General features: G+C 37.8%; 1 protein-coding gene across 1 annotated transcript in view; it reads right to left on the bottom strand.

Annotated features, from left to right (window-relative positions):
- The window catches only part of Rbbp5 (retinoblastoma binding protein 5), a 151,283-nt gene that overhangs the window by 110,581 nt on the left and 14,755 nt on the right, over nucleotides 1–25,947 (bottom strand). Inside the window, exons 3-6 of the mRNA XM_067143655.2 lie at nucleotides 19,208–19,380; nucleotides 8,396–8,513; nucleotides 8,185–8,295; nucleotides 3,033–3,214 (exon numbers count right to left, since the gene is read on the bottom strand). Coding sequence (XP_066999756.1) covers nucleotides 3,033–3,214; nucleotides 8,185–8,295; nucleotides 8,396–8,513; nucleotides 19,208–19,380 — 584 coding nt within the window. The remainder of the gene's footprint in view (nucleotides 1–3,032; nucleotides 3,215–8,184; nucleotides 8,296–8,395; nucleotides 8,514–19,207; nucleotides 19,381–25,947) is intronic.

The raw sequence follows: 25,947 nt of genomic DNA, 5'->3' as shown, positions 1-25,947 counted from the left end.
TCTCCTTCTTCCTCTGGGCAGTCATTCTCATTATAAAGTTTTTCAAAATACTTTGCCATCACCTTCTGAAGACCCTTTTCATCATGTACTATGGATCCATCTTCCCTCTCTAACGCCTTGGTTTTTTTCTTGATTTATTCTTTTCAATTTTATTACTCTGTATAATAGTTTCTGATTTCCTTGACTATCTTGCTCAATTTTGTTGGTAAACTCTCCCCAACATTTCTCCTTTTCTTCCTTGATACTCCTCTTTACTTGTAGTTTCAATCTTTTGTATTCCACATGTAACCTTTCTATCTTATTCTCATCCCTCTGATACGTTTTTTGCTTTTCCTTATCCATTTCTTTCTTCACCTTGTTCCTTTCTTTTATTTCTTTTTCATTTTGTCTGTCCACCACCGTGTCTCCTTTCCCTTAAACCTTGCTTTTGTTTTCCTGCATACCTCAATTGCTGCTCCCACAAATGTCTGTCTTAAATTGTCCCAATCTTCTTCTCCACTTCGTATTTCTGTGTTAGGCAACTTCCTTTTTATACAATCTTGGAATGCCATTATGCCTTTATCCTCCTCCTCCAATTTCCAAATCTTGATCTTTGGTTTCTTCTTCAATACGATTTTAGGGATTTTTACTTGTTTTAATTCCACAATCAAACTATGATCATCTTCCATACTTTCTTCGTACTCATGACGTATCTTCCCCATTCTCGGTCTGTTATGATAAAATCGATGAGTGTTCCATATTGTCCATCCCAACTATGGTGTCGCTCCTACAGTGGTACTAATCACAGGTACTGTAGAAGCCAGCAACGCACTCTGTTGCTACTAATCACAAACCTATTTGGTACCTAACATGTGGTACTATGCGGAAGTAAAAGCGACCAATGGTGTTTCCCGCGTGGTGGTACTAATCACAAGTAGTTTCATGTTTCTAATACAATCATCCATTGATCGCCCCTTCTAGTCACCTCTTATGACAGGCAGGAGATACCGTGGGTGTATTCTTCGTCTGTGTCCCCCACCCCCAGGGGGTTTCAAAAATACGAATATGATTTCCTCGTTCCTTTCCAGATGTTTTTCATTATCGTTCGCACTGTAAATATCAAGTCTATTGTTGATCTATTCGGTCTAAAGCCATATTGTTCATCCTCTAACTGTGTTTCTATTATATCCCTCAGTCTTTTGTCTATGACTTTCTCCATTATTTTTAGCCCATGTGATAATAGGGTTATACCTCTATAATTATCACATTTCTTCCTATTTGCTTTTTTGAACAATGGTAAAATGCTTCCTTGTTGCCAATCTTCAGGTATCCTTTTTCATCCTTCCATATAGCATTGAGGGCTCAGTATAGCCACTGTAGTCCAATGCTTCCTGCTTCCCTTAATCATATCCGCATTGAATTTGCCTTTTCCACTTGCTTTACATTTGGTCATTGCTTTCACTGCCCTTTCAAGTTCCAACCATGTTATCAGGTTCTCTTCTTTTTGTCCATCTATTATTTTCATTTTCTTACCTCCTTCTTCCTCCAAGCAGTCATCCTCATTATAAAGTTTTTCAAAATACTTTGCCATCACCTTCTGAAGACCCTTTTCATCATGTACTCTAGATCCATCTTCTCTCTCTAACGCCTTGATTTTTTCTCGATTTATTCTTTTCGATTTTATTTTATTTTTTATTTTTAAATGCTATTTATTTGGGGCATCAACCTAGAAAGATCTTTTGCCCCTGCTTTGCACTATATGTTATGAACCTGCGTGTATTTGGAAATTGCGGAAGTGTAAAGTGTTGAATGTGAGGAAAGGAACATTAAGGACAACACAAACACCCAGTCCCCAGGCCAGGGATATTAATCATTTACAATTAACCCTTGACCCGGCCGGGAATCGAACCCAGGGCCGACGGGTGACAGGCGGACGCGTTGCCCCCTACACTGCAGGGCCGGACTTTCAATTTTATTATTCTGTATAATAGTTTCTGATTTCCTCGACTATCTTGCTCAATTTTGTTGGTAAACTCTCCCCAACATTTCTCCTTTACTTCTTTGATACTCCTCTTTACTTGCAGTTTCAATCTTTTGTATTCCACATGTAACCTGTCTATCTTATTCTCATCCCTCTGATACGTTTTTTGCTTTTCCTTATCCATTTCTTTCTTCACCTTGTTCCTTTCTTTTATTTCTTTTTTTATTTTGTCTGTGCACCACCGTGTCTCCTTTCCCTTAAACTTCGCTTTTTTTTTTTTTTTTTTTTTTTTTTTTTTTTTTTCCTCAATTGCTGCTTCCACGAATGTCTGTCTTAAACTGTCCCACTCTTCTTCTCCACTTCCTATTTCCGTGTTAGGCAACTTCCTTTTCATACAATCTTGGAATGCCATTCTGATCTTTGGTTTGTTCTTCAATACAATTTTAGGGATTTTTACTTGTTTTAATTCTACAATTGATAATCTATGATCACCCTCTATACTTTCACTGGGGATTATCTTCGTATTCATGACGTATCTTCCTCATTCTCGGTCTGTTATTATAAAATCGACGAGTGTTCCATACTGTCCATCCCAACTATATCGGCTGATGTTACTATTACTATTAATTAATATGTGCTGTTCTAATGTCAAGATATTTGTTTATTTATAAAGTGTTCTTCATTGTGCATAGATTATTGTTAATTTTAAGAAATTATTTGACTATTCCTATACTGTTGGCTATTTCATAATAAGTAACTGTGCAGTCTATGGAAGCTAAATAAAGGAATGAAAACTGTATTATCATGTTTTAGTTAGAAGGTACAACTTTTTATATGGCAGTTAAAATATTTTACCAGAAAAATTCATTCTATACATGTTATTCTTAGATTTAGCCATGAAGCTAACTCCTCAGTTCTAAAATGTTCTGAAAGGATGAAGAGTGAAAATCAAAAACTTGGGGTCAATTTGTATTCTGGGTGATCTTGTTATATGAGAATTTGTAGTTCATGACACATTATAGAATAAAAGTTGTAGTGAAAAAAAGACAAACAAATCTGTGTGAATACTTACTCTCCTCTACGAGCAAACTCAATACTCTTAACTGCTGTTGCACTAGTGGTGCCCTGAGTAACCTTGAAGGATGCTTTAAGTTCTAAATCAGTTGTCTGAAGTACCAGAACCTTGCCCTTAGCATTTCCAGTATATACAAACTGTCCACGCCGATCAAACGAAGCAACAATGTTCAGATCTGACTGTAGAAAGAAATTGAACAAAAGAATGGTTAAGTAAAGAAATAACAGTTAAAACTACTGGCATTATCTGTACTTGGTAAGTGCATATGCTCTGGAGAAGGAATTTGATAGCTAACTATTAAAAAAATGGATTAAGAGGAAAGTCATATTCATACAAAGTCAAGAAAAAAGAATATTAAGAAAAATGTGGCATGACTAGCAGCTATAATTTTATTTTATTTTGGACATTGCTACTAAATCTTTCAGAATGTATATAGGAATCTTATTCCTAGCCCCAAGTGATATTAAGATGTACTTATTTTAAAGCAATTTACTTCTAGACATCATCTTGCACCTTGTGCTTTCATTTGATTAATTTCAAACACACACAGTTAATTGTATTAACTATTGGAGTGTTGGCCTGACTGCTAATCTATTACTTTGCCTGCACTAGAAGAAGCACTTTCTCTCGCAGTACGCTTTTTTTTTTTACGTCGCACCAACAGAGATAGGTTTTACAGCATCAATGGGATAGGAAAGGGCTAAGAGTGGAAAGGAAGCAGCTGTGGCCTTAATTAAGGTACAGTCCCCAGCATTTGCCTGGTTGAAAATGAGAAAACACAGAAAACCATCTTCAGTGCTGCCAACAGTGTGGTTTGAACCCACCATCTCCCTAATGCAAGCTCAGAGCTGCACGACCCTAACCGCATGGACAACCTGCTAGATGGTGAGAAAGCATCATGCCAGCAGACATGATGGATTGTGCTGACCGCTCTCCGGCAATGTTCAGAAATTACGGTGCAAACACCGTCTGTTGTTTCTTGGACAATGGATAATTATTACAAACTACAAAATATGAAACTGTAAAGTGTTCGGGTGGGTGTTTTTTTTTGTTTGTTTGTTTTTTCCCCTGACCAATTTCGGGGTAATTTCATTATCCTTTATGTGATGTAGTCAACCGCTTACTTCATGTGTTTTCTTGTAGTTCAAGTTTTATTCTCAGAGTGTGTGCCTGTAATTAAAAGCATCATCTTACATGCAAGTCTCTCGTGTTCTTAATTAAGTGCCTTATATATGTAAAAACCTGTAGAAAGTGTATTTAGGCTGTGTGCTTCTAAAAATTATTTATTGGATACGAACTACACTAGAACCTTGTTGACTGAATTACGCTGTATTTATATAAGCATTGCATTTCTTCCTATGGGAGCATTCAATGTTATTGATGCAATGTTATTGATTATAGCTACCCTGTATAAAATATTTATTGGAATTTAAATTATACTAGTCTGTTAACCGTCACTAAATTTCCTCACTGTAATGAATATGCAACTTGAACTGCATTTAATATATAAGGTATAAACTGTAAATTATCCTGGTAATATCCCTTTAAAATTTACTAACGGCGTTTTATTCAAAACCTGTTTGTTTGGAAAAGGATACTAGTATTACTTAAAGCACATTCATCCCTTTATTATTTTTTACCTGTCATTTAAAATATTGTTTTGGGGGTTTTAACTCATTGTTTAATCAGACATGATTATATTTCTGTAGAACCAACCTGATTGGTTAAGATCTTCCTTTGGTTTAACTGTTAACTATTATTGTCTCCTCACACCAGATTACATCTTTGCCCTTCTTCCTATTGTTAGATGCTATTGCTATATGGGCAAACTTGTTAATAAGGGAATAAGGTATTTATTCAAATTATTCTAGTATTGCCAAGTTATTACCGGTATTTTGTTCACTTTCAACCCACACCAGGACTACTTGATACGAGAACTGGAAGAGATCTGAAGGAAAGCAGCACAATTTCTTGCGGGTGGTTTCCGACGAAGGAGTAGTGTTACGAAAATGTTGGAAACTTTGGAGTGAGAAGACTTGGGAGTAAGATGAGATGCATGACTATGTGGTATGTTTCGAGCTGTCAGTGGAGGGATGGCGTGGAATGACATTGGTAGACAAATAAGCTTGAGCAAAGCTTTTAAAAGTAGGAAAGATCATAACATGAATATAAAGTTGGAATTCAAGAGCACAAATTGGAGCAAATATTCATTTATAGGTTGAGGAGTAAGGGATTGGAATAAATTATCAAGGGAAATGACCGATAAATTTCCAAGTTCTTTGAAAACGTTTAAGAAAAAGCTAGGTACGCAACTGTTAGGGAATATGCCACCAGACAGGTCATTTCTTGCTGTATTATTAGACTAGCTGATGTACCCGTGGTTCCCTACGGTATTCTCAGAAAGACTGACTTTGTAGGATTAAAAGCAATGTTATCATATAAAATACTCGATCAAATTAAAAACCGCACATTTTCTCACTTTTAACGAACAGAACTACGGTGCCGATCTAACAGTCCAAAGTTCCAGACCTGGAATGATCAGGCCGTAGGCAACCGTAAACACTCCTCTGCCATTATTCTGTTAAATATGCACTCTGCTCATTCTAATCAGTGCCTCAGAGTAGGGATTGAATAGCTTGAATGCTTTGATAAACCAGTGTGTTACATACCAGTAGTAACAGAAAATTTATGAACCAGAGGAATGGCATGCTAAAGAATAAAGTTATCTAACTCCCAGCTACTTCCCGCCAATATTCAGGCAGGCTGTTATACTCGGTACGACTGGGCGAGTTAGCCGTGCGGTTAGGGGTGTGCAGCTGTGAGCTTGTATCCCGGAGATAGGGGATTCGAGCCCCACTGTCTACAGTCCTGAAGATGGTATTCCGCGGCTTCCCATTTTCACACCAGGCAAATGCTTTGGCTGTACCTACCTTAATTAAGGCCAACGCCGCTTCCTTCACACTCCTAGCCCATTCCTATCCCATTGTCGCCATAAGACATATCTGTGTTGGTGCAACATAAGGTAAATTTTAAAACAATACTCGGTATGCAGCAGTAATCCTATCTATCGGAATTGAGTGGCAACAGATGACACAAAGCACATCACAACAAACAATGGTCAATGTAATGTTATTGTTGACCAATTTTATGAGCTTTCTATATTGTAGGCCTTCACATTTATAGCATAGATTGTAGTTCCTTATTCTCCAACTTAACATACCGATTTTTATTCAATTCTGTTTACCAATTTTCTTGTGACTCCGCGCTGATATGGACTTGGTAAGAAAAATCGAAATTCATGAATATCTCGGTGATAATAGCTGGTATGGTAACAGGTAACAATGAATAAGACACAAATGATCGGAAATTTAATACTCTATAACTTTAGTTATGCAGTATTTATATCGATACGACCACTAATAACATGAGTATTTGAGAATTAAATTTTAGGCCTTCCCCTAAAATACCATTTCACTCAGCGTGAATAAAATTATTTATGACCTAGATTATAGCGACTTATTCCCCGAATGTGTATTCCAATTTTCATTAAGATGGGACCACCAATAACAACAATATTCCAGAACTAAATTTTAGGCCTTCCCCTAACTAACATTTTTCTCAGCCTGAATACAATTATTTATGGCCTAAATTGTAGCGAGTTATTCCCCGACTTCGCTTACCGACTTTCGTTAAAATACGACCACGAATAACAAATATTTGAGAATTAAGTTTTAGACTTTCCCCTAAACTACCATTTCATTCAGCCTGATTAAAATTATTTATAACCTAGATTGTAGCGACTTATTCCCCCAACTTTGCATACTGATTTTCATTAAATTCTCTTCAGCCGTTTTCTCGTGATGCGTGTACATACATACATACAGACAGAAATTACGGAAAATTAAAAAGTGCATTTCCTTGTTACTGTGGACACGACTGATACAGAAATACCATCCTTTTTAAATTCTGAGCAATGTACAGATACAAGTCTTATTTTATATAGAAGATTATATCAATATTTTGGGATAACATTTATGAATGTTACTGACAATGTAACAAAAATATGAGTCAGAAAATAATTCTCCTGAATTGCAGTCATTTAGAAACTTGATTATATAAAAGGTTCACTTTATAACACTTTGTGCAAAAACATGCTACTTTATCTGCCTTCAAGTGAATTTCCTATAACATGAATGGCTTATAAACATATGTTTCTTGAACAACCCTTTTTTTTATAAGCATACACAGTTATTTAAAAAAATCTGTTTTAAAAATAAAAAGTAATTATTAACAAGTATTGATTTTAAACTCTCTACGGACGGTACGAATGTAGCACTTAGCATGCAATGTATGAAACAGTCCAGGTTTTAATGGGCCACACCTGAACTGGTGGCAAACCTGGGCTTGGTAGTCCAGTCATGACAGCAGACTGCTATCACTGCTGCAGGCCAGCCCAAGCCTGCTCTGAGACCGACATGAGCCTCACGTAACATCACTTTGCTTGTCTCTGATATATATGTATGTGATTTACTACAGGAACTGATGACATCAGAATGCACTAATAGAAGACTACAAGCTGGTGGAGGTACTGTCGATGCCTCTTTGGGCAACATTCTGCCTGGAAGTACAGCACTTCTACTTTATCAATCATACTGGTTCACCTTCTTTTGGACCGGATGAATCCAATGAATGAGGAAGTCTTTCCCTTTTTGCATTATGCCACACACAAATATGCATGTGTCTTATGTCAATATCTAGTTAAGTCATTCTTATTAACCAAGTGAGTGGCTGCGCGGTTTGCACCAAATAGCTGTCAGCTTGTATTCAGGAGATAGTAGGTTCGAGCCCCACTTTCAGCAGCCCTGAAGATTGTTTTCTGTTGTTTCCCCATTTTCACACCAGGCAAATGCTGAGGCTGTACCTTAATCATTGTCACAGATGCTTTTAAAAATCATTCTTATTATCAACTTTTTCTTCCTAATCTATATGTGATACTGTGATTTACGGGCACAGTATATAATATGTTATATCTATAAGCTTACTGTAATGTCCTACAATCAAGGGGATAAACACCATTACTGCAAGAACCAAGAAAGCCTAGATAAGTTACTTCCAGTGGAAAGTTAAAACGTTTATCATTTTTACTTACATCATCATCTAAAGGTACTATCTGGTGGTTTCCATCTGTATGAACGAGAACAGCTGCATGACGCATTGGGCACACTAAAAATACTTTATCATTTCGAGGATGAAATTGGACCTAAAATTTAAAATAACAAAGATATGACCCGTTTGACATAATCTTTTTAAACTCACAGCAATATTGAATTAAACAACAATATAATCACTGTAGCACTTACCTTCAATATTGGAGAAGGAAAACGATATTTCTGTTCACATTCTCCAGACAACACATCCCAAATGCATACGTTATTGTCTGTAGAAGCACTCACCAACTTATGACCATTTCTAGACCAACTGAAAAATAAAATAGCCATTTACACATTCAGAATAAGAACTTGGAACAATAGCAAGGAATTTTATAAGATCACATTCTATTTACGGATAGTAATCAAATGGTACTTTCTCCATTGTTATTAGTACTTTAGATGGTTACAGCACAAATCTACCTAACTATCAATGCCATACAATCACCTTCTAAACAGCTTACTCAACTTTTGGAGGAAACGTAAAAGCAGCTTTTATTTCTTTATTGATTATCTTCCCTAAATATTACTCAGATAAATAATATCTTTTACAACAGCAAATTTCTAAACTTTCTATGTTATGGATTTTTTATCTGATCAGATAGATCAACTAACACAAATTCTTTCAGTTTCAGAAAGATAACCATTTTTTATTTTTACTACAAAAAATCTACAATGATTTTGTGCCAATTTATTTCTCTACTTTTAACTGGGTTACTTTGTTAGTTCAATACTAGTTTCTGTTTTTGAAGTTAGAACACCATATTTGTCCCAGAAAAATGTTACATTTTTAAAATATTTTCATTGAAATGGTGTATGGCTTTTAGTGCCGGGAGTGTCCAAGGACATGTTCAGCTCGCCAGGTGCAGGTCTTTTGATTTGACTCCCATAGGCGACCTGCGCGTCATGATGACTATTAAACGATGATGAAGAAGAGACATACACCCAGTCCCCATGGCAGCGAAATTTACCAATGATAGTTAAAATTCCCGACCCTGCCGGGAATAGAACCCGGGGCCCCTGTGACCAAAGGCCAACACACTAACCAGGACTACTGTATATGGAGCTGGACTATATTTTCTTTGGCTTGCTCCTTCAGAGGTTTGCTTTTATTCTTAAGTTTAAAAAGACATGCACTGATGACCCTGTTATCTATTTCGGTTTGTACTATCATCTCCTTTACAACAGAGAAATTAATTATCAACAAGTTTTTATTTTGAACTCTCTACTAATGGTACGAATGTAGCACTTAGCATGTAATGTATGAAACAGTCCAGGTTTTAATGGGTCACACCTGGACTGGGTTTGGCAGTCCAGTCATGTGCAGGAAGCATGCATTGTAAGACTGAGCTTGAGCAAAGCCCTGTGTGAGAAAATTCCAGTATTTTAATAATAATAATAATAATAATAATAATAATAATAATAATAATAATAATAATAATAATAATAATAATAATAATAATAATAATACTTTTTTTACGAGGGACTGTGGAAAATCTTCAAAAGACACTTGTGAAGAGTCAGCACTCCACAAGTGTGTGGGATTCTTACCCACTAAAAACCACACACCGTTTTCCCCATGATGTGTAACATCACCCTGGAACCACTCTCACATTACTGCAGGGTGATGTCATGCTTGCTTAGTCTTTCAGACTTCTTCTTTCTTCATTTCTCCTTTACGGGCGTTCGTACGCTTCCAAATTCCTTTTCTTCTGAGAAAGGACATCATCCACATACACTGCCACCCGATCCCAGGATTCCTGGTTTCGTAGCATCACAGAAATAATATTATCTGGTGTCAGTTCTCCTAAATCAGTTTCCACACATCTTCTCTTTATCATCCAATGGCTGCACACACAGAAGGTGTGAAGTACATCATCGATGTCATCACAGTATGCTGCATCACACACTCCGCCCAATCCATGCAGGAATTTCCGAAAATATCCATGTCCTGTTAGAAGCTGTGTGAGGTAATAGTTGACTTCACCATGAACCCTTTCAACCCAGATATCCAAGTGTGGTATCAGTCGCTTGGTCCATTTATTCTGAGGATCACTTTTCCATCTGAGTTGCCATCACCTCATCCGTTGACTGAGGGCACACTTCTTTGCACATTTCTTTCCCAGCTCTCCTTGGGTACGCCAGATTTCTTGTTGCTCCAATGCAAGTAGATCTATTGGGGTTATTGCCACCACCGTGAGGATTCCAGGTTCAGAAACCGTGCGGTATGCACATGCAATACGTAAAGCTGCTCTCCCTTGTACGGCAGCTATCCTTCTCCGATACCAAGGAAATCTCAAGGATAGAGCCCAAATTTCAGAGCCATACAGGAGCAGTGACTGAACTGTCAACATGAGAAGGTGTCATTTACTGGATTTTGGTCCTTTAATATTTCCCATCAGTCTACTAAGTGCACTCATGTATTTTACTGCCTTATCTGTCACTCTCTGGATATGATTCCAGAATATGAGCTTGGAGTCAAGTGTCACTCCTAGATATTTTGTGCTCTAGACGTTTCAATCACCCTCCAACAGTCATTGGCACAAGAGTCAGAAGAACTATCTCCATTTTGTGTTCTGCTATTGTTAGCCTGTGAATCATCATCCATTCTTTTATATGCCGCATCACCTGGTTCAGTTTGGTTTGAGCCATCTCAACATTACAAGCCACTATCAAGGCGGCCACATCATCAACGTAGCTCACAAGCTTCGTATCCTCTGGCATCTCCAAATGTAACAAGCCATCATACATGATGTTCCAAAGATCTGGGCCAAGGATCAATCCCTGCACTGCACCAACCGCCAGTCGTTTTATCCTTTGTCAGCCTTCCGTATCATACAGCAGAGTGCGATTCTTGAAGTAGTCTCTCATTATGTACATAAGATACTGTGGTATCTTGAAAGTTTCTTAAAGAGCTTCCAACATGTCGCTCCACCTTGCTGAATTGAAAGCATTCTTCACATCCAGGGTCACAAGAAGTGTCAATTTACGGGAATGATGATTGCGCGTTTGTGCTCTTTCTGCTGTATTCACCACCTCCTCCCACCTCCATTGTCGAGTGCCCTCTCCGAAATCCATACTGGCGAACAGATAAACATCCTACTAGCTGAACTGCTAAGAGAATTCTGGGCTGCAGAAATATCTCCAGGCCTCTTCCAGCTGTGTCCAACATACATAAAGGTCTATAACCACCAGGTTTTCCTTTGCTGATCAAAACCAATAATTGGGCCATTTTCCATTGGGGACTAAAAACACCCGCTTGCAGGCAGTGATTGTACATATTCAGCAAACAGTTCTGGACAGAGTTCTGATATTATCTTTGATATTATCTACAGCACTTCTGCAGGTATACCATCTGGTCCTGGAGTCTTCTTGTTTCTAAGAAAGCTAATAGCTCTATTCAGCTCTTCTACAGTGAAGAGGGGTATAACATCCAATTATTTTTCTAATAATAATAATAATAATAATAATAATAATAATAATAATTACAACAACAAGATACCTGCCAACTTTTAGAAATCAAAAATAGGAAGATCTTTAAATTCTTGGATTTTACCATGTATAATGCGCCATGGTCTCAATTTTAAAAAGCCTACAGTTACAAGGCGAACTTACCATTAAATTTAAAATCTCAAACTAAGAAAACATAAAAAATGACTACAAGAAAATGTAACAAACACAGAACAAAATTCATAATAGTTTCCTTCATTAGACTGTAATATGAACGGAAATTTGATTTCACAGGTATCTCTCAACACTTGGAAATAACGTTTGTTATGTTTTGTGGCCATATCGTGAAGAGAAAATACCGGAAACTGTCACCAACACAGCTCTGAGATATACATTCAACTCATTCAAATTATGAACTAAGAATGAATACAAATGCACTGAAATATGCAAAACTACCACATACAAAACAGATCAATATGTTTCATACATTATTGACATACAACTTCGACAGGGGGAAAAGCACAGAACCGCAAGAAAAATCACGTGGCCTACAACTCCAACGAAACTACGCACACAAACGAAGTTAACAGCGCACGTACAAGAAACTCAATCTTTTGTCCCGATTAACAGAGTCACTAGCACACGCTAGCTTCTCTCGCTTGCAGGACGATTGCCATCCCAAATTCCCAGCTTTAAAACACACGATGCTGTAGTGAGAGGAAAACACGATACACAAAAACGACGGACGATACACTGCCAAACAAATACACTTGAAAACAAGATTGCATAAATTACACAAGAACACAACTTATCCCAGGGGAAGAGTATTGACCGTACTGAGATTATCTGGTCAAAAATAGGAAGAACTAAAAATAAATCGAAAACTCGGAAGAAGAGTTATAAAATGGAAAGTTTCCGGGTAAATCGGAAGGGTTGGCAGTTATGTAATAATAATAATAATAATAATAATAATAATAATAATAATACCACCAGGCTGAGTGGCTCAGACGGTTGAGGCGCTGGCCTTTTGAACCCAACTTGACAGGTTCGATTCTGGCTCAGTCCGGTGGTATTTGAAGGGGGTCAAATACATCAGCCTACAAGCAAGAGAGGCTAGCATGCGCTAGTGACTCCGTTAATCGGCTGTGTCAGTAGATTTACTGGCACATAAAAGAAATCCTGCGGGACTAAATTCCGGCACCTTGGTGTCTCCGAAAACCTAAAAGTAGTTAGTGGGGTGTAAAACAAATAACATTATTAATAATAATCCCACGGGGCTACAGCCTGATGGGCCTTGGCATGCTGAATAACTGCTGCTCAGCCCAAGGGCCGCAGATTAAAAAGTGATGCAATGTCGGCACAACAAGTTCTATAAAATGTTATTGTTGGCTTTCTAGACTGGAGCCAATATCTCAACGTCAAAGAGCAGCTAAGCTGTTCTCACATAGGCTGAGAGGATCTCAAACCAGCCCTCATGTCCAGGAAAAATCCCTGACTTCACCGTGAATGAAACCTGTGGCCTCATGGTAAGAGGCAGGCTCTATATTATTATTATTATTATTATTATTATTATTATTATTATTATTATTATTATTATACCTCAAAACTAAATATTAAGCTATTCTTTTTATTCTATGGACTTTCCTGTCTGAAAACCACCAACCTTGTCCAAACATCGAAAAAGGCACACAAACTAATTTGTAAACACTTTACTCACTCTCTGCTTGCTTATAAAACTGTGACAAAAAAGTCCAGTCTCTATCCAACCTAGATCACCACAAATATGTTTTTATGAACTTTGTGCCGTTCCTGCGTCCAGGTCGAGTCGCATAAGATCCAGGCTAGCTCAATTATAATCCCATTTTTCGCTATTCAAAGTTTGCGGACTATGGGTTCCGCATTAGAGAAAGGATCACCGATTTATGCTAGTGGAAAATACCTAACTAACGCAGTGGACATCTCCTACCCGTATTCCTAGTTAGTTTCCACCTCCGGCTTACGCAATTACCAAGTGGTTAACACTTACAACTAAGCATCTATTCTAGAAGTCATTAAAAGAATGGCTAAGTTTTACCATGCATCATTTATTATAATCAAGAAAGGTCAGACGCAAAAGGTTGTCAAGGATTCCTCTTTGAAATGGTAAGTAATAATCATTGATATATATATATATCTTGAAATTCATCTTGAAAAGTTAAGTTGGAAGCACTGAATTGAAATAAGATCTCGAATTGGGATAATTAAAAATGAAAACATTACATTAAAAGACATTAATTGAGAAATACTAGATTGAAAATATCTGATTGAAAAGAAAATAAATTTAAAAAAGGACATTAGATGCATCTAATTAAATGAATGAAAATTACATTGAATTACATTGAATCACAATATATACACTGTCGTAGATTGAGAATCTTTAAATGTTGGACGCAGCTTCCATACTTGGTAATGAGTAAATTAAAATGATTCCAAAATTCCTACTCACTTTTATTTAATATTCGCTAATTTCTTGCAATAAGGTAACTTTGCTTGACTCAAACTATGTGTGTCCAAATACACAACCAGACTGACATGAGAAAATATCTTCAGAAATATTTAAAACAATTCATATGTATCACACTTTTCAAACATGTTCTCAGATTTCTTGGCAATTCTTCTTGCAGAGACAAAGATAACCCCCTTTAAGTCAGTATATTCTTTAAAATATTATGATCAAACATCATATCTAGACATTACACAAATTGTTCTCTTATTTGAGAGCATTAATTCAAGTGCAACATTAATTCAAGTGCACATCTATGTCATAACTTTGTACTATCAAGTGTATCTGACCATCACTGAATCAAATCATACTGTAATTGGGTGGTCTACCTTGTGAGAAGACTCTACTTACTACCAACAACTCTTAGTTGTGAAGATAAGTCACCAGTGATATCGGATAATGCATTGGAATAAACCTCAAACCCATCACTGAATCAAATCATACTGTAATTCGGTTGTCTACCTTGTGAGAAGACTCTACTTACTACCAACAACTCTTAGTTGTGAAGATAAGTCACCAGTGATATCGGATAATGCATTGGAATAAACCTCAAAGCTTCCCTAATATGTGAAAAAAAAATTCTTACAATCAGAAGAAATACATGGATGTAGGCTAATTTCATATCATCTTCCTCATCAAGAATCATTTGATGATCTAAAATTAAAATACCAACATACGGACGTCACTGAGATCGTATCCTACACTTCCCCTGGCTTATTCAACGATAAACGGCCGACTGAAGACAAATTATATCCATTAACATCTCAAAAATACGTAACTTGGAATACTATCTTCATTAAAATAAACCATGACCTTACTCACGAAGAACAATAACCATCACCAACATTAGTCATCATAACCTCATCATTATTCACATTTAAAACCATCACTTCACATTAATATTATCATACATACCACTTCTCACCCTAGTAAGCGTGTTGTTTGATTCCAACTCGACGCATGTCTGATTGTCATCATTGACCGTGTACCTGACTACTCTGTCATAGTCTCAATCTTTTAATAATTCCGTAAAATATTATCATATCCTTCTATTTGGTAAACATATCCTATGCACGATCTCATTTCCTCCATTATTTGATGTCATAAGTTCTCACATAAGCCTAGTATTTATCGCAACGTCGTATAAAATTCACCAAGAGATAAAAATTTAACCTCCTTTCATATTACACTGACAGCATTACGAACGCATGCCTTATTATCACTGGTTGACTATGTCCTATACATGGATTTGACATTTAGGTTTGATGAATACCTATCAACCTTTAACCTAACTATGGTATTCGTCTCTCCGTATAATCATTTCACTGACATTAACTAGAATGGCACTTTGAAAAATAAATAAATTTTCACTTATAGCATTGACTTAAAGAAACTTATCTTTGCTCTGATTCCCCCGCTGTCATCTCATGTGCGGGTGGATGGACATGCGGGCACAGCTCACGGCTTTTCCCTAATCTGTTTGGGAACATCTGGGACTGTCTCGGCTGGTTATCGGTCCTTATGGGCTGGAAACGTCATCCCGTGCCGCCATCATCCAGGTAGCCTCGCCTTCATTTTCTTAGTGCATGCTGCTGGTCTCTCGAGCAATCAGAACACAACAAGACGTCAGTTTGGTTAATGTCGTCATCTTATGGATATGCTTTTCTACAATCTGAATATGATAAATGGATATTGCTCTTAGAAAATTGATATTGGAGGTATTCTATAATTTGCAATGTGTAAAAATGAATATTCCAATTGAATTACGGAAATATATGTGTATATATATTCTTCTTCTCTCTCTCCTTGTCGGTATTACAGGTCTATAGCCCTTCAGAATTGATGGTATCGGCTAATACGTTGTCTTGGGTGGATATCGTGACGTAGCAATGTGGACGTCTTTATACAGTTGAACCTGACTTGTACGTATATCAAGGGGAAAATTTCTTGTAACTCAGAATTACTTAGAAGTCAGACTTACACAATACATCACAAATTTACTGAAAAACCAATGGAATAGACCTACATGTGTAAATCCTTGCAAATAATAAATACGTTAAAAAGGAAAATATTATTTTGAACTTGGCCCAACCTTAAAGAAATCAGATGGTTCGGCTTGTTTCACTTTTCTTGCATTAAGAGTATAAACCTCCTTTAGCAAACTTTGCAATGAATTCAAAGCATTTTCACTACAACTTTTCGCACTGATGTGACGCCTACGCACTTCGATTGCACTTAACACTTCACTCAGTTCAGGTGTCAAGATTCAAGTCATTATCTCCATCTCCATTGTCACTATCGCTTGTAGCTGGACCTTCCGCATTGTTGGCATACAACAGCATTAATCTCTTCATCCGGTAGTTCTCCACATACAGCCAGATTGTCATCGAAATGCACAAAAATATCGAATCCTACACCCTCCGGTAGCGTTAGCTCATTGCCAGGCAAAACTTCGTCCCCATAATCATCACTGGAGGCAGCCTCTTCTAGTAAGACACCAGCTTTGCGGAAACAGTTGCTGATTGTGGAGGATGACACCTGCTTCCAGGCAGCCGAAATAAAGTCCATGGCTTGTAGCAAATTAATGGAGAGAGGTTCATTTCCTGCATCACTCAGTGTTATTAAATGTTGAACCAGCATTTTTCTATAATGCACTTTGAAATTTGCAATGATGCCCAAATCAAGCGGTTGTAGAACACTGGTACAGTTAGGAGGGAAAAATTCCATTCGGACATTCTCCAGAACGATTTGAGGTGGATGTGCTGCACAACGATCCATAAGAAGAAGGATCTTTTCTGTTTCTTTTTCATTTTAATGTCCAGTTTTTTGAACCACTGTCCCATTGTATTCATATTCCTTAGGTTTTGTTTTCGCCCCTTAAAACACCTCGGATTCTTCGATTTTCCTATCACAGGTGAAGGAAGTTTGTCAGATCCATTTGCATTGGTGGCGAAAAGTACTCTTACACGAATTTTACTTTTCTTCCCTCCATGGCATGAGTCACCTTTTTCAGCTAATGTTTTATTAGGAAGGAGATTGTAGAATAGGCCGGTCTCATCACAGTTGTAGATGTTTGGAGGCTGATAATCGCTTACGATATCCGGCAGAACCTCTTCTTTCCATCTCTTCTTTAAATCCTTGTAACCATCCTGATGAAGCCTTCAAAGCAGCAGTGATACTCATCATTTTAGCTAAATCTATCGGCTTTGCCTTCAGCATATCTCCACTAATTGGTAGAGCTGCGGCCCGCTTTTGCTGGAACAATGTGAAAAGTACTTTCTCCAAATCTACGTACCATCCTTCTTGCTGACGGCTGCGCTTTGCAGATTTTGAACCCAGTTTTAAGAACTCATCCAAAATAGCAGGTTTTTTTACTGATGACTGTACATAGCGTGGTATAAGCAATCCCTAAATCTGAAGCGATTTCAGTTTTTGTTTTGTGTGGATTATCGTTCACTTCTCGTATAATGTTTCCTTTTTCAGTTCTCCATGGCTAATCAAAAGCAAATGAATGACAAAACGACTGTTCAACAGTAAACACCAGATACCGGCACCGTGGACATTTTAATTCTCCGTTGTTCCCACAAAAGACATTCTCATATTCAAACAAATTTACTGCATTGTCATTTGTTTCCGCACCAAAACCGCTCGCTTTGCTTGTAATGTATCTGAATCTTTGGCGGCGTGTCAAAAACGACGAAGGTAGAGGAGGAGCGAAGGGGACTCGCCTTTGTTAAGCCGCTAGTAAATAAGGGTCAACAATGTCACTCGGCGAAACTCTGTGTTCTGTTTCAGCATCGAAACCCGATCGCTCTACTTCCGCCTTCGCCGACAAAGAGGAAACTTCGTAAATAAAGTCGTTTCTTTTTAAAAAGCACATTCTCATTACAATTACGCAAAACTCAATTTTATTTCACTGACACTTAATACGTATAACAGCGAATTACGTATAAACGGATTACATATAAATAAGGTTTAATTAACACGCTTTTAAATTATATTTTGCCGGGACCTAAAGGAAATTACGTACAAATACGAATTACGTAGAACAGAGTTACGTATAAAGCAGGTTCACCTGTATTTTAAAATACAATTTAATTTCGCGGCGTGAAATATTCTTGAGCACTAATACTTCATAAAACAGTTGTGAACAAAGGTTTCACTCTATTTTATGGCTAGTATTCTCATAAAATGATGTTTTTCTTCCTCTTAAGTATGACTGTGACGTTCACCTTCTATGCGAATCGAATGTTAAGTTTTTAATAATAACTTAATCTTCAAACGTCTTTCTTTACCACCGCCTTCTATGCTCCTTTCTCGCTACGCGCTTGACGAAAACATTACTCCTTCGGCTCATAGTAGTATTCTGACGCTTTATTATCGACGTTCTGATGACTTAAACTCCATTTTTGTTCCAATTGGATCTTGTTGGGAACAGTGAAATGGCACAACTTCAACTTGAAAAATTATACTTTCTGTTACCAAATCCCATGACGCAACAGTCCTGAAAGGCCATAGCCTTCCAAACGACCAATGTTCAGCCTGGAGGCCAGAAGATTATGAGGCGTCGCGTCGTTGGCACAACGAATCCTCTCGGCTGTTATTCTTGGCTTTCTAGACTGGGGCCGCTATCTCACCATCAGATAGCTCCTCAATTGTAATCAGATATGCTGAATGGACCTCGAACCAGCCCTCAGATCCGGGTAAAATTTCCTGACCTGGTTAGGAACTGAACCCAGGGCCTCCAGGTAAGAGGCAAGCACGCTACCCCTATACCTTGGGGCCAGCATACTTTCTATTCGTAAAAATAATTGCCTTCACAAAGATAATTCATTATTCTGTTTCCAAAACTGAACCCAAATAAAGTCACAGAAACCCTTAAAAGAGGCCACTTCGGTAATGCCAGTTTTCTGTTTGATGCCTTTGGTAATTGCTGAGCACAGCAGAAGCAAGAGAAAAAAATTGTTAATCACCTGATAGAGCACACAGGATGAACATGAGCACTGATGATTTTAGCAATGCCCCGTGTGAGAAAATCCCAGATAACAATTCGTCCATCATTACAACCAACAGCTAGCAATGTGCCACGTTTGTTAAAAGCACATGTGACAGCTAAGGAAATGCAATCAAGGGCTCCATCAAATTCCTGTAAAAAAAAAAAAAATCAAGATTAGATTTGACAAGTAGTGAATATTTTCAAGAATAAAAATTAAGAAAAAAATTGTTATTATTATTATTATTAGGCCCTACTATTATTATTTTAACACAGATGCTTTCATGGCCTGCACTTGTAGACATAATACAGGCTTTTGGGCTTATATCAAAAAAACAAAAGATGCTCTTTACGTTTCACAGAGAACTTTGCTCTACGTCATCAGAAGAAAATGTCGACTGTTCAAGAGGAAGACTTCTACAATAATGAGGGTTTGAATTTAAGAATGCTTTACCATTGGTCGCTGTAAGTGGTGTGCTCATTCACCACCAGATGTCTCACTGTATGTTGGCACAGCACTAACATTCTAAGCAGGAGCTGATGGCACCATTAAGCTTCCATTAAGATGTTCATTCCTATCGCACCGTGTGTGCATGAGAAGAATCAGAGAGGTTATCAGACGAATCAGGGACAAATGTGGTAGAAGAAATAAATAGAAAATAACAAAATAAAATAAAGTGCAATGAAAGACACCCAGGATAGAATAGAATAGAGCTGAAGAATGGAAAGTGTGTGAGAAAAAAAACCATCGGATGATAATAATGTGAGACGGTATGGGAGGAGGGAGGGGGGGGGGGGGGAGTACATAACCAGTGTACACACATTATGAAAGTATGGCACTAAAACAAGGCCTGGAATGAACCATCTAGTGATGGGAAACATACGAACTTGGAAAACCTAAATAAATCCTTAAAGGCTGGCAACCACGTATTACTTAATAGATAGACAGTATCCCTGTTGAAATTGTTAGGATTTTTAAGCATTTCCACAGCTTTCCATGTAATCCTAGACCTGTAGTGTTCAGTGTGGGTAAGAGTTCAAAAATCCTGAAACATTACATCATGAGCCGACGACAGGACGTGCGCAACTATTGCTGATTTCTCTGGTTGGTTGAGACTGATATTTCGTTGGTGTTTCTTGATACGAGTACCAATGGACTGGTATGTTTGGCCAATGTACACCTTTCCGCAAGTACAGGGAATTTTGTACACCCCAGAGGGTAATAGAGGGGACAATTTATCCTTTTTACCTAAACTGTGAGCAATTTCAGTGAAGGTGCCAAACACAGTTTTTATATTGTACTTGTGGTGGACCTTGGCCTTATTACTATATAAGTCTTCCTCGTGAACAGTCGAGATTTTCTTCTGAAGACGCAGAGCAAAGTTCTCTGTGAAACGTAAAGAGTTTCACCTTTTCTTGACATGGCATAAGCCCAAAAACCTACATCAGGTCTATTATTAATACTATTATTACTATTTTGTATGGTATAGGGATACAAATTAAATTAAATTACATACATACATACGTACATACAGTCACTCAAAAAAAAATTAGTTCATGGTATTGTATGTTCCCCAAATTTAATCAGACTTAATTTTAATCGTTATCAAAACATAATTCACCTTCCCTGTAGATACAAACATTATGTCTATAGGTTCAATTGTTTCCGAGGAGAGTGTGCCTGCGATCAGTCGTTTAAAAAGATAGCAAAATGTGAAAAATATGTCTGCTTAAAAAGTTATTTTAGGAAGCCATTTTTTAAGTATCAACATAGTTAACAGAACTTACGAGCATTATATAATTCAAGAAAAAACCACAACATTTTTTAAATATTAAGAACTGTATACAAGTGTGAAACAGAATGCTATACAGTATTTCTTTTTTAGTTCCCAGTCTGCTTACAGTTCTCCATGCAGGAACTTGTGCTATCACATATTTCTCATGATTTTCAGAAGTGAAACACTGTACTATATTCAAGCAGAATATTTTCATACTAAGAGAAGAGAAACTCCTCAATCCACCTAACAGAACAAAGGGAAAAGCTTCATTTCCACAATACTATGCAGTTTAAGAATTATTTGTGCCCCAGTTTTTGAATTACACACATACATTATCATTATAGACTGTTAGACCTTTCAGCGTTCAGTCTGCAAGCCTCTGTGAATTTACTAAACGTCGCCACAATCCTGTATTTGCAACTAGTGCTGTGACCTCATTTAGTTCTATACCTCTTATCTTTAAATCGTTAGAAACTAAGTCTAACCATTGTCGTCTTGATCTACCTCTACTTCTCTTGCCCTCCATAACAGAGTCCATTATTCACCTAGGTAACCTATCCTCCTCCATTCGCCTCACATGACCCACCACCGAAGCCGGTTTATGCATACAGCTTCATCCATCGAGTTCATTCTTAATTAGCCTTTATCTCCTCATTCCGAGTACCCTTCTGCCATTGTTCCCACCTGTTTATACCAGCAACCATTCTTGTTACTTTCATGTCTGTTACTTCTAACTTATGAATAAGATAACCTGAGACCACCCAGCTTTCGCTCCCGTAAAGCAAACTTGGTCTAAAAACAGACTGATGTAAAGATAGTTTCATCTGGGAACTGACTCCCTTCTTACAGAATACTGCTGATCACAACTGCGACCTCACTGCATTAGCTTTACTACACCTTGATTCAATCTCACTCACTATATTACAATCCTAGGAGAACACACAACATAAATGCTTGAAATTATGGACCTGTTCTAGCTTTGTATCACCAATCTGACATTCAATTCTGTTGAATTTCTTACCTACTGACATCAATTTAGTCTTTGAAAGGCTAATTTTCATACGATACTCAATGCACCTATTTCCAAGTTCTAAGATATTAGACTGCAGGCTTTCGGCACAATCTGCCATTAAGACCAAGTCGTCAGCATAGGCCAGACTGCTTAGTACATTTCCACCTAACTGAATCCCTCCCTGCCATTTTATACCTTTCAGCAGATGATCCATGTAAACTACAAACAGCAAAGGTGAAAGATTACAGCCTTGTCTAACCCCTGTAAGTACCCTGAACCAAGAACTCATTCTACCATCAATTCTCACTGAAGCCCAAATGTCACCATAAATGCCTTTGATTGATTTTAATAATCTACTTTTAATTCCATAGTCCCCCAATATGGCGAACATCTTTTCCCTCGGTACCCTGTCATACGCTTCCTCTAGATCTACAAAACAAACACAAATGCCTATTCCTCTCGTAGCATTTTTCAATTACCTGTCGCATACTGAAAATCTGATCCTGGCAGTCTTTCTGTGGTTTGAAACCACACTGGTTTTCATCCAACTTCCTCTCAACGACTGATCGCACCCTTCCTTCCAAGAGGCCAGTAAATACTTTGCCTGGTATACTAAGCAATGAGATACCTCGATAGTTGTTGCAATCCTTCCTGTTCCCCTGTTTATAGATAGGTGCAATTACTGCTTTTGTCCAATCTGAAGGTACGTTACCAACACTCCATGCTAATACTATATGAAGCCATTTTATCCCTGCCTTCCCAATATACTTCACCATTTCAGGTCTAATTTCATCTATTCCAGCTGCTTTATGACAATGGAGTTTTCTTTACCATCCTTTCCACTTCCTCAAGCATAATTTCACGAACATCATTTTTCCTCCTCCCCATGAGGTTGGCTGTTCGCAACACGACCAGGAAGATTTCCTTTTACGTTGAGAAGATGTTCAAAATATTCCCTCCGCCTCTCCAGTGATTCCCTGGGATCTATTATGAGTTCACCTGATTTACTCAAAACACTGTTCATTTCCTTTTTCCCTCCCTTCCTAAGATTCTTTATTACTGTCCAGAAAGGTTTCCCTGCTGCTTGACCTAGACTATCCAAGTTATTACCAAAATCTTCCCATGAATTCTTTTTGGATTCAACAACTATTTGTTTCGCTCTTGTTTCTTTCATCTACGTACAAATCCCTGTCTGCCTCAGCCCTTGTTGGAAGCCATTTCTGATAAGCCTTCTTTTTACGTTTACAAGCTGCTCTTACTTCATCATTCCACCAATCCACCTTTCCACCAATGTTCGCCTTTTCCCATCTTTACACTCAGTTGTTCCTAGGCATTCCCTTGCTGCTTCTACTACAGCATCCCTGTATGCCACCCATTCTCTTTCTATATCCTGAACCTGCTTACTGTCTATTGTTCGAAACTTCTCACTAATGATATCCATGTACTTCTGTCTAATTTCCTCGTCCTGAAGATTTTCTATCCTTATTCGTTTGCAGACAGGTTTCACTTTCTCTACCCTAGGCCTAGAGATACTTAGTGCAATACAGATCAGATTGCAGTCTGTATCATTGAAAAATCCCTGGAAAACTTGTACATTCCAAACAGATTTCCTGAATTCAAAGTCGGTTAAGATATAGTCTATTATAGATCTGGTACTCCTAGCCTCCCATGTGTAGCGGTGAATAGCCTTACACGTGAAGAATGTATTCGTAACTGCTAAACCCATACTAGCACAGAAGTCCAGCAAACGCTTCCCATTCCCATTAGCTTCCATATCTTCCCCAATCACCCTTTCGTATCCTTCAGTTCTATTTCCAACGCTCGCATTGAAATCACCCATTAGCACTATTCTATCCTTGCTGTTGACCCTGACCATGATGTCACTCAATGCTACATAAACCTTGTCAACTTCACCCTCATCTGCACCCACACATGGTGAATACACTGACACAATTCTCGTCCTAATTCCTCCAACTGACAAATCTACCCACATCATTCGCTCATTTATGTGCCTAACAGAAACTATGTTGCATGCAGTGGTATTCCTGATAAACAGCCCTACCCCATACTCTGCCCTTCCCTTTCTAACACCCGTCAAGTACACTTTATAATCTCCTATCTCTTTCTCGTTATCTCCCCTTACCCGAATATCACTTACTCCTAGCATATCCAGATGCATCCTCTTTGCTGACTCAGCCAGTTCTACTTTCTTTCTTCCATAAGCTCCATTAATATTGATAGCTCCCCATCGAATTCCATTTCGTTCCCCAAGTTGTTTCCTAGGAGTCCCTCGCCTGTCAAATGGGAGTGGGACTCCATTACTCCCATAGGTCCGAGGCTTGCTTAAAATGTTCTGAGCTTGGTAAATTCATGAATTAGGATGCTACCCTACTTACACACTAGTCCAAGCGAGGATCTCTCCTCTAACGGGTAATGGACCACCAGTGAATTGTATAGTCTTAGCCGCCTGAGCACAAGGAGAACCATGACCATGTCCGAGATGCCCACTCCCATTCCATAGCAACTGGTATCCCAACTCTCAGGACCCCTTACTGGGCCACTCAGCCGTTGCCCATGGTTCACGAACTAGGACGTGACTATAGTAACCCACACCATGAATTAAGCTCTAAAATACTAATCACTACAATTGTTTTCCATCATGGATTATGCTGAAGCACAGCGCTTGGTCTACACTACCTGGTGATTCCACAAAGATTTTGTAAATCTCCCAACCAATATCAGGAGTTTCTGGCCTCAATCTTTGTGATTGCTCTCGGATTCCATAGTAAGGGCACATGATGTATGTCAGCTTTTCTTCACTTACTACTTTCTTGCACCTTCTTTTCATTTCCTGATACTTTCTTCTACTTTCTTCCATTATATCTGTATTCTACAACTGCCATACTTTATACTTATACTTTTTATACTTTAAGGCTGCCGACAGTTGGCACTTATCTCCCAAACGCAAGCTCACAGCTGCGTGTCGCTAACCGCACTGCCAACTTGCTCTGTACCTCATTCCACCATGGGGGGTCTATCTTTCAGTCTATCAGCTATTCTGTAACAAGCACTCTCTGCACAGTTTACAAATGCCATTTCACTTCCACATTCTCCACCTTAGTTCTGGGTATGTGTTATTTCAATTCAATTCAATTCATTTTGAATTTTACTTCCGTATCTTTTAATTTCTATACTTTTATTTTATTTTCTCATTTCTTTCATTTTCACTATTTTTCCTACTTTCATTTTTTGCCTATTTTGCTCTATGGCCTCCATCAAAGGCTACTTCTAACAAGGCTGCTACAGCTAACAACTGAAGATCTAATATTCTAAAGAGACTAAGCACCAAGAGATGATAAAAAACACTACCCAAATGATGTGATTAAAAAAACTATCAAATGCTCCAATCAAATAAGTCTGTCTACTTTGTGTGATAAATCTATTTTTTACAAAATTGTACAAAACTATTTTAATGCTCCTAGTCAATCTACACATATAAAATTAGGGTTTTGTCTGTACATTGGTCAGAATTTAAAAAGGATTGTATTTCTGTGTCAGTCGTGTCCACAGTAACAAGGAAATGCACTTTTTAATTTTCTGTAATTTCTGTCTGCCTATATGTATGTATGTATGTATGTATGTATGTATGTATGTATGTATGTACATGCATCACGAGAAAAAGGCTGAAGAGAATTTAATGAAAATCGGTAAACAAAGTCGGGGAATAAGTCGCTACAATCTAGGCCATAAAAAATTTGATTCAAGCTGAATGAAATAGTAGTTTAGGGAATAGGCCTAAAATTTAATTCTCAAATATTTATGTTATTAGTGGTCATATCTTAATGAAAATCGATATGCAAAGTCAGGGTAATAAGTCAATATAATCTAGCCCATAAATAATTGTATTCAAGTTGAGTGAAATGATAGTTT

Source organism: Anabrus simplex, chromosome 1 (genome assembly GCF_040414725.1).
Source record: "Anabrus simplex isolate iqAnaSimp1 chromosome 1, ASM4041472v1, whole genome shotgun sequence".
In the NCBI taxonomy this organism is placed as follows: Eukaryota; Metazoa; Arthropoda; class Insecta; order Orthoptera; family Tettigoniidae; genus Anabrus; species Anabrus simplex.
The sequence above is the reverse complement of the archived record's forward strand: the minus strand, read 5'-3'. Positions and strand labels throughout refer to the sequence as shown.